We start from the raw sequence: 16,369 nt of genomic DNA, 5'->3' as shown, positions 1-16,369 counted from the left end.
TGTAGGGCATCAGACCCCCCTTTCCCCCCCCCCCCCCATATTCCTGTCTGGAAGTCCTCCTTTTCCTGTCTTACCTTGGAAAGTCCCTCTACTGTCCCTCCCACCCTAAACCCGGGTCACCTAGAGAGCATTGAAGCTCCCACCTTAGGTGGCATCTCCTAGTGGTCATGTTTGACCCTCGCAGGGGTCTCTGACCAGAGCGGCCATAGTTCAGCCCTGGACTGTGCAGTCGGCTGTGGGAGCAGCTCTGGGTCGAGGCCTCCCAGCTGAACCCCTTTTGCCCTTCATTGAGGAGGGATTTTGACTATTTAGTAGTTCTGGGGTTTTCCAGTTAACAAAGGAAGCCACGTGATGGCCGGGGAGAGGCGCCAGGAAGCCTCACTGGGCAGAAGGGAGCTTCCTTGACAGGCTGTGGAGAAAGGGAACCCGACATCGGAAAAGGCCCGCATCTGGCTGGACCGGACCAAGAATCCCACTCGGGCCTCCTTCCTGCATCTTCCTGACTGACTTTGGGAAGCAGCGCCAGAGAAAGTCTCCATCGGAGCAGGAGAGCCCCCCTGGAGATCGATCTGCTACCCAGAATGCCCCACGCGGTGCCCTCGGGCCCCCCTTCTGCCTGGCACAAAGCGGGAATGCAGAGACCACAAGGAAAGCGCAGGGCCCCGAGCTGTGTTAGGAGAGAGAAGAGCTGGGAACTGGGGACACCGGAGGCCCGGGGAAAGCCAGGAGACCGCAGCGGCCTACACTGTGTGGGAGAGCACAGGCTCCGGCACCTCAACGACCCACGGAGGAGGGGCGGGTCAGGATCCCAGCCGACGCGAGGAATGATGGGGAGGACCAGGGAACGGGGATGGGGAGGGCTCAGAATGGGGGAGGAGTGCAGAGGGGGAGGGCCAACTGGGCGCGCTATCTAGCCCTGGAAGAGGCGGAGCTTAGGCCTCCCGGAACCCGGAAGTGACGATGGTACCCAGAGCCCCGCCCTTCCCTACTTCAAAACCTTTTCCCGCCGCGGCTCCATACTCGGCTGTGGAACTCCCTCAGTCCCGCGCCTCCAGCCTCGGTAATTACGACGTGGTGCCGGGGGTCTGCGGGAAAGGGGGGGGCCCGCGTGGGGAGGGGTCAGAGGAGGATAGCCTGGGGGAGGGCTGGCGGCAGAGAACCGGACTGAGTTCGAATCCTCCTTTAGACGAGTCCCTCTGGGGCAGACACTGCCCGCCTGGGCCTCCTGGAACCCCGCCCCTCCCCCCCTCGTCCTAGGACTCTGCTGCTGGGCGAGGCTGGCTGGCGCTGGAAAGGACGGGAGGCCCGCAAGTCGGTGGGCGAATTTTCTGCGGGGTACGATGTATCCCGGGGCTGCTCTGGTGTCTGACAGGGTTCGGCTGTGACCTCCGGCTTCCTCTTCGGGCTCTTCTTTGCTGCTGAAGGGGGGCCGGGTAAGTAGGTGGTCCCTTCTCCCCACCCCCCAGGATTGCCCTCTGGCAAAGGGAGCCCCATCTGGGCCGCTGGGGAGCCCAGGAGGCGTGCATGGGGAGGGCCTGGGTTCCAGTCTGGCCTCAGACCCTTCCCGTGCTCTTGGCGGCTCCCTCTTTTGGATTTGGACCCCCAGGCTGGCCTGGCCCCCCGGAAGGGCTTCCTGGCTGGAGAATCTCTCCCTGGAGACTGGCTGGGCACCCGATAGCACTGGGAGGGACCCCCATGCCCTTCCCCCATTCCAAGGGGCTTCCAGCAGCTCCTTAAGTACTTCTGGGATGGGAGAGCTCCGGGGGTCCTGCTGCAGCCCCTCCCCCTCCCCTGAGAGCAGGGCTTTGGCTTTGGGCCAGTTTCTTGTCAGCTTTGACCCACCTTGGCCTCGTGGTCTCCTCTAGGCTCTGGTCCTGGTTCCCCTCCCCCTCCCCCTCCCCCTGCCCCTCCCAAATGTCTCTTCCCCTCCTTCCCCCAACCACACTGATTCTGCTGAGATGGTTCAACCCCCTCCCCCAGAAGGCCCCTCCTTGTGGGCCTCCCATTCTCCAGTACCCCCGATGGGGCCCTGCTCTCCCCCGGGAGCTCTCTACTGCCCTCACCTCCCTCAGGCTCTGTCTAGGCAGTCTGGGGGGAGGGAAAGAGGCGATGGAGGGGGAAGGGGAGGGGGACTCTCCTATCCCGGCTAGTTGGGGGTTTCCCAGGGAGAATCCCAACCCTGGGGTGCATTCTAGAGGGAGAGAGGGGCCATTGCAGGGGCCCAGGGATCCCTGACCCAGGTGTCCTGCCCCCCAGCTCCTGCTTAGAGCTTCCTCTGGGCTGCCCTCAGACCCAGCCCTCTGAGGATCCCTGAGCTCTGCCTTCCTGCCTGGGACCCTCCCAGGAGCTAAAGCCCTTTCCTGGCCCCTTTGGCCCCCTGGCCCTTGGGCTGGTCCCCATCAGGCCTTGGGCTCCAGTTCCCTTTAGGGATTCCCAGCCTCAGCTGTGCCAGAGGGTCCCAGGAGCCCCCCCCCCCCCCCAGCCTCCAGGGAGACCCCATCAAGCCTTCATCCTGCTTCCTGTAATGAGGATGCTAGAAAATAAGTTTTGTTTCATTAGTTTAGAGACAAGAAGTAAAGTGGCTGCTGGAGAAGGAGCCGGAGTTTGAAGCAGGTGAGAGAGCGGGTTAATTTCAGCCTGACACTTACAAACCGGTTTTCTGTGTCAATTACTCTGTCTGGCAGTTGGCAGAGACACACCCTGAGACTCTGTCAGGGCTGGAGGAGGAACATCTTTGCTTCTCTGTCTGAGGGAAAGAGCTGAAGAAGCTCAGGGTTTTCCTTTCCCAACTTGGGACACACTATTGACTATCTATTGTGGTTTTATGAATTGTTAACTCTGAGAAGACCAAAGAAAAACCTGGTCTTAGTTTTGGTTTGGACTCTGAGCCTGTTAACAGACTCTTGATTCTTGTTGAGACTCAATAATTGGTTTTCTTCTTTTTTTTTTAATTTCTTCTTTTATTTGGTCAATTTTGAACATTATTCCTTGGTTACAAGAATCATTTTCTATCCCTCCCTCCCCTCCCATAGCCGGCACACAATTCCACTGGGTATTACACGTGTCCTTGATCAGACTCCTTTTCCATGTTGTTGGTGTTTGCACTAGGATGTTCCTTCAGAGCCTACATCCCCAACCCTATCCCCTCAACCCATGTAATCAGTTGTTTTTCTTTTGTGTTTTTACTCCCAGTTTTTCCTCTGAATGTGGATAGTGTTCTTTCTTATAGATACCTCCAAGATGTTCAGGAAAACTGCATTCCCAATAATGGAGAAGTCCATTACATTTGATTGTACCACAATGTTTCAGTCTCTGTGTACAATGTTCTCCTGGTTCTGCTCTTTTCATTCTGCATCACTTCCTGGAGGTTGTTCCATTCTCCATGGAATTCCTCCACTTTATTATTCCTTTGAGCACAACAGTATTCCATCACCAACATATACCGCAGTGTGTTCAGCCATTCCCCAATTGAAGGGCATCCCCTCATTTTCCAATTTTTGGCCACTACAAAGAGAGCAGCTATGAATGTTCTTGTACAAGTCTTTTTCCTTATTATGTCTTTGGGGTACAAACCCAGAAGTCCTATGGCTGGATCAAGTCTTTTATTGCCCTTTGGGCATAGTTCCAAATTGCCCTCCAGAATGGTTGGATCAATTCACAACTGCACCAGCAATGAATTAGTGTCCCTACTTTGCTGCATTACCTCCAGCATTTATTACTTTGCTGTCATGTTAGCCAATCTGCTAGGTGTGAGGTGATACCTCAGAGTCGTTTTGATTTGTATCTCTCTGATTATCAGGGATTTAGAACACTTTTTCATGTGCTTTTTTTTTAAAAACCCTGAACTTCCGGCTTGGAGTCAATACTGTGTATTGGCTCCAAGACAGAAGAGTGGTAAGGGCTAGGCAATGGGGGTCAAGTGACTTGCCCAGGGTCACACAGCTAGGAAGTGGCTGAGGCCGGATTTGAACCTAGGACCTCCCATCTCTAGGGCTGTCTCTCAATCCGCTGATGTACCCATCTGCCCGCCCCCTTTCACTAGCTTATTAATAATTTTGATTTCTTTGGCTGAGAACTGCCTATTCATGTTCCTTGCCCATTTATCAATTGGAGAATGGCTTGATTTTTGTACAAGTGCTTTAGCTCTTTATAATTTAAATAATTAGACCTTTGTCAGATGTTTTTATAATGAAGATTGTTTCCCAGTTTATTTCCCTTCTAATTTTGGTTTCATTGGGTTTGTTTGTACAAAACCTTTTTAATTTGATTTAGTCAAATTATTGATTTTACAGTTTGTGACTCTTTCTGTGTCTTACTTGGTTGTCAAATCATTCCCTTGTCAAAGGCTCTGACATGTATACTATTCTGTGTTCACATAATTTACTTATACTTTCCTTCTTCATGTTCAAATCATTCACCCATTCTGAGTTTATCTTGGTGTAGGGTGTGAGCTGTTGATCCAAACTTAATCTCTCCCACACTGACTTCCAATTTTACCTGCAGTTTTTATCAAATAGTGGATTTTTGTCCCCAAAACTGGTTTTTTTTGGGCTTGTCATAAACTGTTTTGCTGAGGTCATCCCCCCCCCCCCCCCCATCTGTTCCACTGATCCTCCTTTCTTTCTCTTAGCCAGGACCAAATTCTTTTTGACCACTGCTTTATAGTATAGTTTGAGATCTGATGCTGCTGCAAGGCCTCCTTGGTGCTTGCTGGCTCTGAGGCTGGCTCCGTAGGTGGGGTGGGGGTTGGATCGGCTCACGTTTGGGTGGGAGCTTTATCACCCTCTTTAGGGTGGAAATGCCCAAATCCCACGTGCCCTCAATGCTCCCTCCTACTGTAGGGTCCCTCCGTTCTCTTGAAAATGGTTGTAATGTTCTTTTGAGCTAGTCTGTGTCACCGGGTGCTGGGGAGAGGAAGTGCCCCGCATCTAGACTGCCGCCATGCTTACCTGGAAGTCTCTGAGACTTAATAATTTGAAGACGAAGTTAAGATTTATGAGGATAATAGTGGTAGTTTTTATATAGCTAGCACAAATTTGGATTAGTCAGATCAGGGAGGAGTAAGTGTAGCCTGTGAAACACAGCAGAAGAGGTTCCTTCTGGAATCTGGGAGTTTATTTGGGTGGATTTAGAATCCCTTAGAATTAGACATCATTTATCCTTATATATTTCAATAAACATTTTATGTTTATAATAAGAGTCTCTAGAGCGTCCTTGCACGTGGCCCTGAAGGGAAGTTCATCTTTGAACTTCACTTCATCACTTAGGATACTTTTGATTACCTCTATCAAAAGTATCCGAAAGTGTCCAAACAGTTTTGAAATGTTTTGAACCTATTTTGGAAAAGTTTTTCCATCTAAAAATATAAATATTTTATTTTTATATCTCTGCAATTTATTTTTACGTTCCTCAGGCTCAGGTACCCTGGGGAACACTTGAGTCTCCCTAGGGTCCCTGCCCTCCGTGCCAGGAGCTATGTTGGACACTGTGCCTTCCCAACTCTTCCCATGGCTCCCCTTCCCCTGGCTTCCCTGTTCCCCTTCAGGTAGAGCCCGCAGGCCCCTTCCCTGCCAGCGGGGTTTGTGCTCTGCCTTGTTACGGGTAAATTTAGGATTGTTGACTGAATACATTATACTAGTGGTCGCCAGGAATTAAAATTCAATCCCAATAAAAGACTCTAGTCAGTTTGAGATTTTGATGGTGCTTCAATTACAATAGAAGGACGAAATTAAGAAGAAGAGAGCGAGAAAAGGGAATTGGACTGCTCTGGCAAGCCAGACTAGAATTGGAGGTCAAGGAAAGGAGGAATCAGGAATCTCACCAAAGTCAATCAGGGAAGATGCCTCACCTAGTACACACTAAAGAGCTGTTCCCAGTCAGCTCACTGGCAAGCCACACACAAAAACCCCCCACCAGCAGTTCCCAAGCAATAGCGAGAACTCGGCTTGAGGAAGTGACATGAAATATATAGACCGTCCGTCCTTTACATCACTTCCTACATCCCACATGTACCAAGGGTAGCTTAAGCTTGACTCAGGACAGCCCAGTGGGTCTGTCAGTTGTTTCTTATTTGTCACTTGCTAGAACATGTCAGTCATAGGCCATCCTCCTCAACACTTAATTCTCAAGTATGGGTGTAGACATACCTGGTGGCTAGAATTCTAAGACTAAGCAAAATGGAGAAAATCTAAAAGTCTCAATCCCCCTGATGATGATTGGGGGACTAGTCTCCCCAACTGATCACTAAATACCATCCTGCACGTTTAAATTCTTCTAACTGCAGGTGCATACAACATTTTCCCTTCTAAGAGGAAACTACAATAGTTAGAGATGAGAGGGGAATATAAGAGAGAGACAGCAAAACCAATGTTTGCTTGGCGCATTGACAAAAGCCAATTGGGGGCAGTCCCCTTTTGGCATAAGAGAATACATTCAAGTTAAATGTTCAACCACACCCAAAGTTCATTCTGAATCTTCTTGATGTAGAGTAGGTCCTCAGGCGTCTTTCTGCCAAAAGTTCATTCTCTGGATTTAGGAGTTAGCAAGCTTCTTTCCTTGAAGATCTTTCTCCCACAAAAATTTTGTAATCGTTGATTTTCATTAAAGTCCAATTCCCCCCCTGAAGTGGGTCAAGGTCGAGTTATGGGGGTATATGACTCGGTTATCAAAAAAAGAGGGAAAAGAAACCAAAAACATGAAGAAAAAATGGAAGAAGGTTAAACTTTTGGGAGAAAAAAAATTCAAAATCCGAATCAAAATATCAAAATCTATATACAGCCAAGGCTATAGGAAGTTGCTGTATTATTATGATCATTATTTATTTGTTTATTTTTAGGGTTCAGCATTTTTTTAATAAACATTATTTTATTTGGTCATTTCCAAACATTATTCACTAGAAACAAAGATCATTTTCTTTCTCCCCCCCCTCTGCACTTCCACCACCTCTCCCATACCTGACGCATGATTCCACTGGGTATCACATGTGTTCTTGACTTGAACCCATTTCCGTGTTGTTGGTATTTGCATTCGAGTATTCATTTTGAGTCACTCCTCGGTCATATCCCCTCCACCCCTGTAGTCAAGCAGTTGCTTTTCCTCGGTGTTTTTACTCCCACAGTTTATCCTCTGCTGTGGATGGTGTTTTTTAGATCCCTGCAGATTGTTCAGGGACATTGCATTGTCCCTAATGGAGAAGTCCATTACCTTCAATTGTGCCACAGTGTATCAGTCTGTGTATAATGTTTTCCTGGTTCTGCTCCTTTTGCTCTGCATCACTTCCTGGAGGTTGTTCCAGACTCCATGGAATTCCTCCACTTTATTATTACTTTGAGCACAATACTATTCCATCACCAACATATACCACCATTTGTGCAGCCATTCCCTAATTGAAGGGCATCCCCTCATTTTCCAATTTGTGGCTACCACAAAGAGTGCAATTATGAATATTCTTGTCTTTTTCCTTATTATCTCTTTGGGGTACAAACCCAGCAGTGCTATGGCTGGATCAAAGGGCAGACAGTCTTTTAGCGCCCTTTGGGCATAGTTCCAAATTGCCCTCCAGAATGGTTGGATCAATTCACAACTCCACCAGCAATGAATTAATGTCCCCACTTTGCCACATCCTCTCCAGCATTCATTACTTTCCATAGCTGTCATGTTACCCAATCTGCTAGGTGTGAGGTGATACCTCAGAGTTGTTTTGATTTGCATCTCTCTGATTATAAGAGATGTAGAGCACTTTTTCATGTGCTTATTAATAGTTTTGATTTCTTTGGCTGAGAACTGCCTGTTCATGTCCCTTGCCCATTTATCAATTGGAGAATGGCTTGATTTTTTGTACAATTGATTTAGCTCTTTGTAAATTTGAGTAATGAAACCTTTGTCAGAGGTTTTTATGAAGATTGCTTCCCAATTTGTTGCTTTCCTTCTGATTTTAGTTACATTGGCTTTGTTTGTACAAAACCTTTTTAATTTGATGTATTCCAAATTATTTTGCATTTTGTGACTCTTTCTAAGTCTTCCTTTGTTTTAAAATCTATCCCTTCCCATAGGTTTGACATGTATACTATTCTGTGTTCACCTAAGGGACTTCACCAGAGGGACTCACTGGGGCTACGTTGCTGCCTCTACAGGGAGTCTGAAATCCCAGAAATGGCCTTGGAGAGGGACAGACTCCCAGTCCAGGTGAGTGCATTCTAATGCCAGGTGGGAGCCGCCTCAGCCAGGGAGGCCCTTCCCTGCCTCTGAGACAAGATGGATGGGGAAGCTGCTCCCCGCTTCCTCGGCCATTTCTGTCCCCACATCCCAGGCAGGAGTAACAACCCTTCTCTGCTCTTCTCTGCTTTGGGAGTAATTCCTTGGCCCCTGGGGAACTCAGAGCCCAAGTGTCTCCCCAGGTGCTGCCTCCCATGTCAAACTTCTCCCTGGGCACAACTAAATCAGCCTTTCACTCACCAATGGTGACCATCTCAAAGGATGAGTTTTTGGTGAGTTCAACTTTTGTAGTTAGTTAACACCTTTTTGTAGTTAAAATGGGTAGATGAATTCAAATACTTTGTTACCACATTTGGTGATTAAAATCTAAAAATAGATTGTGGATTATAATTGAATCTTCCCAATAAAGGAAGAGCTAAGTACCTTCATTGTTACAATCAGGGGCTTATAATTGAATCTTCACAATAAAGGAAGAGCTAAGTATCTTCATTGTTGCAATCAGGAGATAGCTAAATCCAATCTTCACAGTGGGCTCCCCGAAAATGTAGTTTTTAGGGTAACAGATTTCCAATTACCCATCAGAAGCTGTGAATAGTTTAGCTGTTCTCAGCAATTCAGTATTGTAAAACAATCCCAAGGGACTTTTGATGAGGAAAACCATCTGCTTCTGAGAAAGAACTGATGGACTCTGAATTCAGATCAAAAGGTCTTTCCCATTTATTCTTTTTTTTAAACATTATTTTATTTGGTCTTTTCCAAACATTATTCACTGGAAACAAAGAACATTTTCTTTTCCTTCCCCCCACCCCCACCCCCTTTCCCTCACCCATAGCCGACACACGATTCCACTGGTTATCACATGTGTTCCTGTTTCTAACCCATTTCCATGTTGTTGGTATCAGCATTAGAGTATTCATTTAGAGTCTCTCCTCAGTCCTATCACCTCCACCCCTGTAGTCAGGCAGTTGCTTTTCCTCGGTGTTTTTACTCCCACAGTTTATCCTCTGCTTGTGGATAGTATTTTTTAGCTCCCTGCAGATTGTTCAGGGACACTGCATTGCCACTAATGGAGAAGTCCATTACCTTCGATTGTACCACAGAGTATCAGTCTCTGTGTATAATGATTTCCTGTTTCTGCTCCTTTCGCTCTGCAGCACTTCTTGGAGGTTGTTCCAGTCTCCATGGAATTCTTCTACTTTATTATTCCTTTTAGCACAATAGTATTCCATCACCAACATATACCACAATTTGTTCAGCCATTCCCCAATTGATGGGCATCCCCTCGTTTTCCAATTTTTGGCCACCACAAAGTGTGCAGCTATGAATATTCTTGTCCAAGTCTTTTTCCTTTTTATCTCTTTGGGGTACAAACCCAGCAATGCTATAGCTGGATCAAAGGGCAGACAGTCTTTTATCACCCTTTGGGCATAGTACCAAATTGCCCTAATGGTTGGATGAATTCAGCACTCCACCAGCAATGAATTAGTGTCCCCACTTTGCCACATCCCCTCCAGCATTCATTACTTTCCATAGCTGTCATGTTAGCCAATCTGCTAGGTTTGAGGTGATACCTCAGAGTTGTTTTGATTTGCATCTCTCTGATTATAAGAGATGTAGAGCACTCTTTCATGTGTTTATTAATAGTTTTGATTTCTTTGGCTGAGAACTGCCTGTTCATGTCCCTTGCCCATTTATCAATTGGAGCATGGCTTGTTTTTTGTTCAATTGATTTAAGTCTTTGTAAATTTGAGTAATGAAACCTTTGTAAGAGGTTTTTATGAAGATTGTTTCCCAATTTGTTTCTTCCCTTCTGATTTTAGTTACATTGGCTTTGTTTGTACAAAAACTTTTTAATTTGATGTATTCCAGATTATTTATTTTGCATTTTGTAACTCTTTCTAAGTCTTGCTTGGTTTTGAAGTCTTTCCCTTCGCAAAGGTCTGACGTGTACTATTCTGTGTTCGCCTAATTTTCTTATAGTTTCCTTCTTTATGTTCAAGTCATTCACCCATTTTGAATTTATCTTGGTGTAGGGTGTGAGGTGTTGATTTAAACCTAATCTTTCCCACACTGTCCTCCAATTTTCCCAGCAGTTTTTATGGAATAGTGGATTTTTGTCCCAAAAGCTGGGATCTTTGGGGTTTTCATATACTGTCTTGCTGAGGTCACTTATCCCGAGTCTATTCCACTGATCCTCCTTTCTGTCTCTTAGCCAGTACCAGATTGTTTTGGTGATTGCTGCTTTATAATATAGTTTGAGATCTGGGACTGGACTTCAAGGCCCCCTTCCTTTATATTTTTTTTTTCATTATTTCCCTGGATATCCTTGATCTTTTGTTCTTCCAAATGAACTTTGTTATGGTTTATTCTAAATTAGTAAAAAAAAAATTTGGAAGTTCCATGAGTATGGCACTAAATAGATAGATGAGTTTGGGTAGGATGGTCATTTTTCTTATTGGCTCATCCTACCCATGAGCAATTAATGTTTTTCCAATTGTTCAAGTCTAGTTTTAGTTGTGTGGAAAGTGTTTTGTAGTTGTGTTCATATAGTTCCTGTGTTTGTCTCGGGAGATAGATTCCTAGGTATTTTATTTTGTCTAAGGTGATTTTGAATGGGATTTCTCTTTCTAGTTCTTGCTGCTGAGCTGTGTTGGAAATATATAGAAATGCTGATGACTTATGTGGGTTTATTTTGTATCCTGCAACTTTGCTAAAGTTGTTGATTATTTCGATTAGCTTTTTGGTTGAATCTCTAGGATTCTTTAAGTAGACCATCATGTCATCTGCAACGAGTGATAACTTGGTCTCCTCCTTGCCTATTTTGATGCCTTCAATTTCTTTTTCTTCTCTAATTGCTACTGCTAGTGTTTCGAGTACAATGTTACATAATAGAGGTGATAATGGGCATCCTTGTTTCACTCCTGATCTTATTGGGAATGCATCTAGTTTATCCCCATTGCAGATGATATTAGCTGATGGTTTTAGATATATACTGTTTATTATTTTTAGGAATGGCCCTTCTATTCCTATGCTTTTCAGTGTTTTTAATAGGAATGGATGTTGTGTTTTATCAAAGGCTTTTTCTGCATTTATTGAAATAATCATGTGATTTTTGTTGGTTTGCTTGTTGATGTGGTCAATTATGTGGATGGTTTTCCTAATATTGAACCAGCCCTGCATCCCTGGTATGAATCCTACTTGATCATGGTGAATGATTCTTCTGATCACTTGCTGGAGTCATTTTGCTAGTATCCTATTTAAGATTTTTGCATCTATATTCATTAGGGAGATTGGTCTATAGTTTTCTTTCTTTGTTTTTGGCCTGTCTGGCTTTGGAATTAGTACCATGTTTGTGTCATAAAAGGAATTTGGTAGAACTCCCTCTTTGCTTATTATGTCAAATAGTTTGTATAGTATTGGAGTTAGCTGTTCTTTGAATGTTTGATAGAATTCACTGGTGAATCCATCAGGCCCTGGGGATTTTTTCTTAGGAAGTTCTTTGATGGCCTGTTGGATTTCTGTTTCTCATATGGGATTATATAAGAAATCTATTTCTTCTTTTGTTAGTCTAGGCATTTTATATTTTTGTAAATATTCATCCACATCACCTAGGTTGGTATATTTATTGCCATATAGTTGGGCAAAGTAGTTTTTAATGATTGCCTTAATTTCCTCTTCATAGGAGGTGCTGTCCCCCTTTTCATCCTTGATGGTGTTAATTTGCCTTTCTTCTTTCCTTTTTTTTAGGTAGATTGACCAGTACTTTGTCTATTTTGTCTGTTTTTTCAAAATACCAGCTTCTAGTCTTGTTTATTAGCTCAATAGTTCTATCTCTATCGATTTTATTAATTTCTCCCTTAATTTTTAGGATCTCTAGTTTTGTTTTCTTCGGGGTTTTTTTTTTTTTATTTTAATATATTTTATTTGATCATTTCCAAGCATTATTCGTTAAAGACATAGATCATTTTCTTTTCCTCCCCCCCACCCCCCATAGCCGACGCGTAAGTCCACTGGGCATTAGATGTTTTCTTGATTTGAACCCATTGCTTTGTTGATAGTATTTGCATTAGAGTGTTCATTTAAAGTCTGTCCTCTGTCATGTCCCCTCAACCTCTGTATTCAGGCAGTTGCTTTTTCTCGGTGTTTCCACTCCCATAGTTTATCCTTTGCTTATGAATGGTGTTTTTTTTTTCTCCTGGATCCCTGAAAGTTGTTCGGGGACATTACACCGCCACTAATGGAGAAGTCCATTACGTTCGATTATACCACAGTGTATTAGTCTCTGTGTACAATGTTCTCCTGGTTCTGCTCCTCTCGCTCTGCATCACTTCCTGGAGGTTGTTCCAGTCTCCATGGAACTTCTCCACTTTATTATTCCTTTTAGCACAATAGTATTCCATCACCAACATATACCACAGTTTGTTCAGCCATTCCCCAATTGATGGGCATCCCCTCGTTTTCCAGTTTTGGGCCACCACAAAGAGCGCAGCTATGAATATTTTTGTACAAGTCTTTGTGTCCATTATCTCTTTGGGGTACAGACCCAGCAGTGCTATGGCTGGGTCAAAGGGTAGATATTCTTTTGTCGCCCTTTGGGCATAGTTCCAAATTGCCCTCCAGAATGGTTGGATCAGTTCACAACTCCACCAGCAATGATTTAATGTCCCTACTTTGCCACATCCCCTCCAGCATTCATTACTTTCCTTTGCTGTTATGTTAGCCAATCTGCTAGGTGTGAGGTGATACCTCAGAGTTGTTTTGATTTGCATCTCTCTGATTATAAGAGATGTAGAACACTTCTTCATGTGCTTGTTAATAGTTTTGATTTCTTTATCTGAGAACTGCCTATCCATTTCCCTTGCCCATTTATCAATTGGAGAATGGCTTGATTTTTTGTACAATTGATTTAGCTCATTATAAATATGAGTAATTAAACCTTTGTCAGATGTTTCTATGAAGATTTTTTCCCAATTTGTTGTTTCCCTTCTGATTTTAGTTATATTGGTTTTGTTTGTACAAAAGCTTTTTAGTTTGATGTAGTCAAAATTATTTATTTTACATTTTGTGATTCTTTCTATATCTTGCTTGGTTTTAAAGCCTTTCCCCTCCCAAAGGTCTGACATGTATACTATTCTGTGTTTACCCAATTTACTTATGGTTTCCTTCTTTATGTTTAAGTCACTCACCCATTTTGAATTTATCTTGGTGTAGGGTGTGAGGTGTTGATCTATTCCTAGTCTCTCCCACACTGTCTTCCAATTTTCCCAGCAGTTTTTATCGAATAGTGGATTTTTGTCCCAAAAGCTGGGATCTTTGGGTTTATCGTATACTGTCTTGCTGAGGTCGTTTTCCCCCAGTCTATTCCACTGATCTTCCTTTCTGTTTCTTAGCCAGTACCAAATTGTTTTGATGACTGCTGCTTTGTAATATAGTTTGAGGTCTGGGACTGCAAGGCCCCCATCATATGTGTTTTTTTTCATTATTTCCCTGGATATCCTTGATCTTTTGTTCTTCCAAATGAACTTTGTTATGGTTTTTTCTAAATCAGTGAAGAAGTATTTTGGTAGTTCAATGGGTATGGCACTAAATAGATAAATAAGTTTGGGTAGGATGGTCATTTTTATTATATTGGCTCGTCCTAACCATGAGCAGTTAATGTTTTTCCAATTGTTCAAGTCTAGTTTTAGTTGTGTGGCGAGTGTTTTGTAGTTGTGTTCATATAGTTCCTGTGTTTGTCTTGGGAGATAGATTCCTAGGTATTTTATTTTGTCTAAGGTGATTTTGAATGGGATTTCTCTTTCTAGTTCTTGCTGCTGAGCTGTGTTGGAGATATATAGAAAAGCTGATGATTTATGTGGGTTTATTTTGTATCCTGCAACTTTGCTAAAGTTGTTGATTATTTCAATTAGCTTTTTGGTTGAATCTCTAGGATTCTTTAAGTAGACCATCATGTCATCCGCAAAGAGTGATAACTTGGTCTCCTCCTTGCCTATTCTGATGCCTTCAATTTCTTTATCTTCTCTAATTGCTACTGCTAGTGTTTCTAGTACAATGTCAAATAGTAGAGGTGATAATGGGCATCCTTGTTTCACTCCTGATCTTATTGGGAATGCATCTAGTTTATCCCCATTGCAGATGATATTAGCTGTTGGTTTTAGATATATACTGTTTATTATTTTTAGGAATGACCCTTCTATTCCTATGCTTTCTAGTGTTTTTAATAGGAATGGGTGTTGTATTTTATCAAAGGCTTTTTCTGCATCTATTGAGATAATCATGTGGTTCTTGCTAGTTTGCTTGTTGATGTGGTCAATTATGTGGATGGTTTTCCTAATGTTGAACCAGCCCTGCATCCCTGGTATGAATCCTACTTGGTCATGGTGAATGATCCTTCTGATCACTTGCTGGAGTCTTTTTGCTAGTATCCTATTTAAAATTTTTGCATCTATATTCATTAGGGAGATTGGTCTATAGTTTTCTTTCTCTGTTTTTGACCTGCCTGGTTTTGGAATCAGTACCATGTTTGTGTCGTAAAAGGAGTTTGGTAGAACTCCCTCTTTGCTTATTATGTCAAATAGTTTGTATAGTATTGGGGTTAACTGTTCTCTGAATGTTTGATAGAATTCACAGGTGAATCCATCAGGCCCTGGGGATTTTTTCTTAGGAAGTTCTTTGATGGCTTGATGGATTTCAATTTCTGATATGGGATTATTTAAGAATTCTATTTCCTCTTCTGTTAGTCTAGGCAGTTTGTATTTTTGTATATATTCATCCATATCACCTAAATTGGTGTATTTATTGCCATATAATTGGGCAAAGTAATTTCTAATGATTGCCTTAATTTCCTCCTCATTGGAGGTGCTGTCCCCCTTTTCATCTTTAATGCTGTGAATTTGCTTTTCTTCCTTCCTTTTTTTAATTAGATTGACCAGTACTTTGTCTATTTTGTTTGTTTTTTCAAAGTACCAGCTTCTTGTCTTATTTATTAAATCAATAGTTCTATCACTTTCGATTTTATTAATTTCTCCCTTAATTTTTAGGATTTCTAATTTGGTTTTCTGCTGGGGGTTTTTAATTTGTTTGTTCTCAAGTTTTTTGATTTGCATTTCCAATTCCTTGGTCTCTGTCCTCCCTGATTTGTTAATATATGCACTCAGGGATATGAATTTTCCTCTAAGTTCTGCCTTGGCTGCATCCCATAAGGTTTGAAAGGATGTCTCGCCGTTGTCATTTTCCTCAACAAAATTATTAATTGTTTCTATGATTTCTTGTCTAACCGATTCTGGAGTATCATATTATTTAATTTCCAATTAATTTTTGATTTGGTTCTCCATGTACCCTTACCGATCAATATTTTTATTGCCTTGTGATCTGAAAAGGCTGCAGTTATTATTTCTGCTTTTCTGCATTTGAGTGCCATGTTTCTATGACCTAGTGTATGATCTATTTTTGTGAATGTGCCATGTGGTGCTGAAAAGAAGGTGTATTCTTTTTTGTCCCTATTTATTTTTCTCCATATGTCTATTAACTCTAATTTTTCTAAGATTTCATTCACCTCTTTTACCTCTTTCTTGTTTATTTTTTGGTTTGATTTATCTAAATTTGATAGTGGTTGGTTCAAGTCTCCCACTAATATGGTTTTACTGTCTATTACCTCCTTCAATTCTCCTAGTTTCTCCATTAAAAATTTGGATGCTATACCATTTGGTGCATACATGTTGATTAGTGATATTTCCTCATTGTCTATACTCCCTTTTAGCAGAATATATTTAACTTCCCTATCCCTTTTGATCAGGTCTATTTGTGCTTTGGCTTTGTCAGATATGATTGCAACTCCTGCCTTCTTTCTATCAGTTGAGGCCCAAAAGGTCTTACTCCAACCTTTAATTCTAACCTTGTGAGTATCAACCCGCCTCATATGTGTTTCTTGAAGACAACAAATGGTAGGGTTTGGGGTTCTGATCCAGTCTGCTATTTGTCTACGTTTTATGGGTGAGTTCATCCCATTCACGTTCAAAGTTATGATTGTCATTTGTGGATTCGCTGGCATTTTGATATCTTCCCCTAGTTCTGACCTTTCTTCTTTAGCTATATCCTTTTGAACCAGTGATTTACTTTAGGTCAGTCCCCCTAGTCCCCTCCCTTGAGATGCTTC

General features: G+C 42.8%; 1 protein-coding gene across 2 annotated transcripts in view; it reads left to right on the top strand.

The window, feature by feature from the left end:
• Positions 1-968: 968 nt before the first annotated feature.
• LOC100618430 (zinc finger protein 420-like) overlaps positions 969-16,369 on the top strand; it is a 34,282-nt gene continuing 18,881 nt past the window's right edge. The window contains exons 1-4 of one of the 2 annotated variants that reach the window (XM_056820297.1): positions 969-1,060; positions 1,258-1,433; positions 2,560-2,613; positions 8,086-8,184. In XM_056820297.1, coding sequence (XP_056676275.1) covers positions 8,152-8,184 — 33 coding nt within the window. In that variant the 5' untranslated portion in view covers positions 969-1,060; positions 1,258-1,433; positions 2,560-2,613; positions 8,086-8,151. Of the gene's footprint in view, positions 1,061-1,111; positions 1,434-2,559; positions 2,614-8,085; positions 8,185-16,369 lie in introns of those variants that run through there. The other variant, XM_016432853.2, reaches the window with a different exon arrangement.

Source organism: Monodelphis domestica, chromosome 3 (assembly GCF_027887165.1).
Source record: "Monodelphis domestica isolate mMonDom1 chromosome 3, mMonDom1.pri, whole genome shotgun sequence".
NCBI classification, from domain to species: Eukaryota; Metazoa; Chordata; class Mammalia; order Didelphimorphia; family Didelphidae; genus Monodelphis; species Monodelphis domestica.
This window is presented reverse-complemented; position numbering and strand designations above follow the sequence as displayed.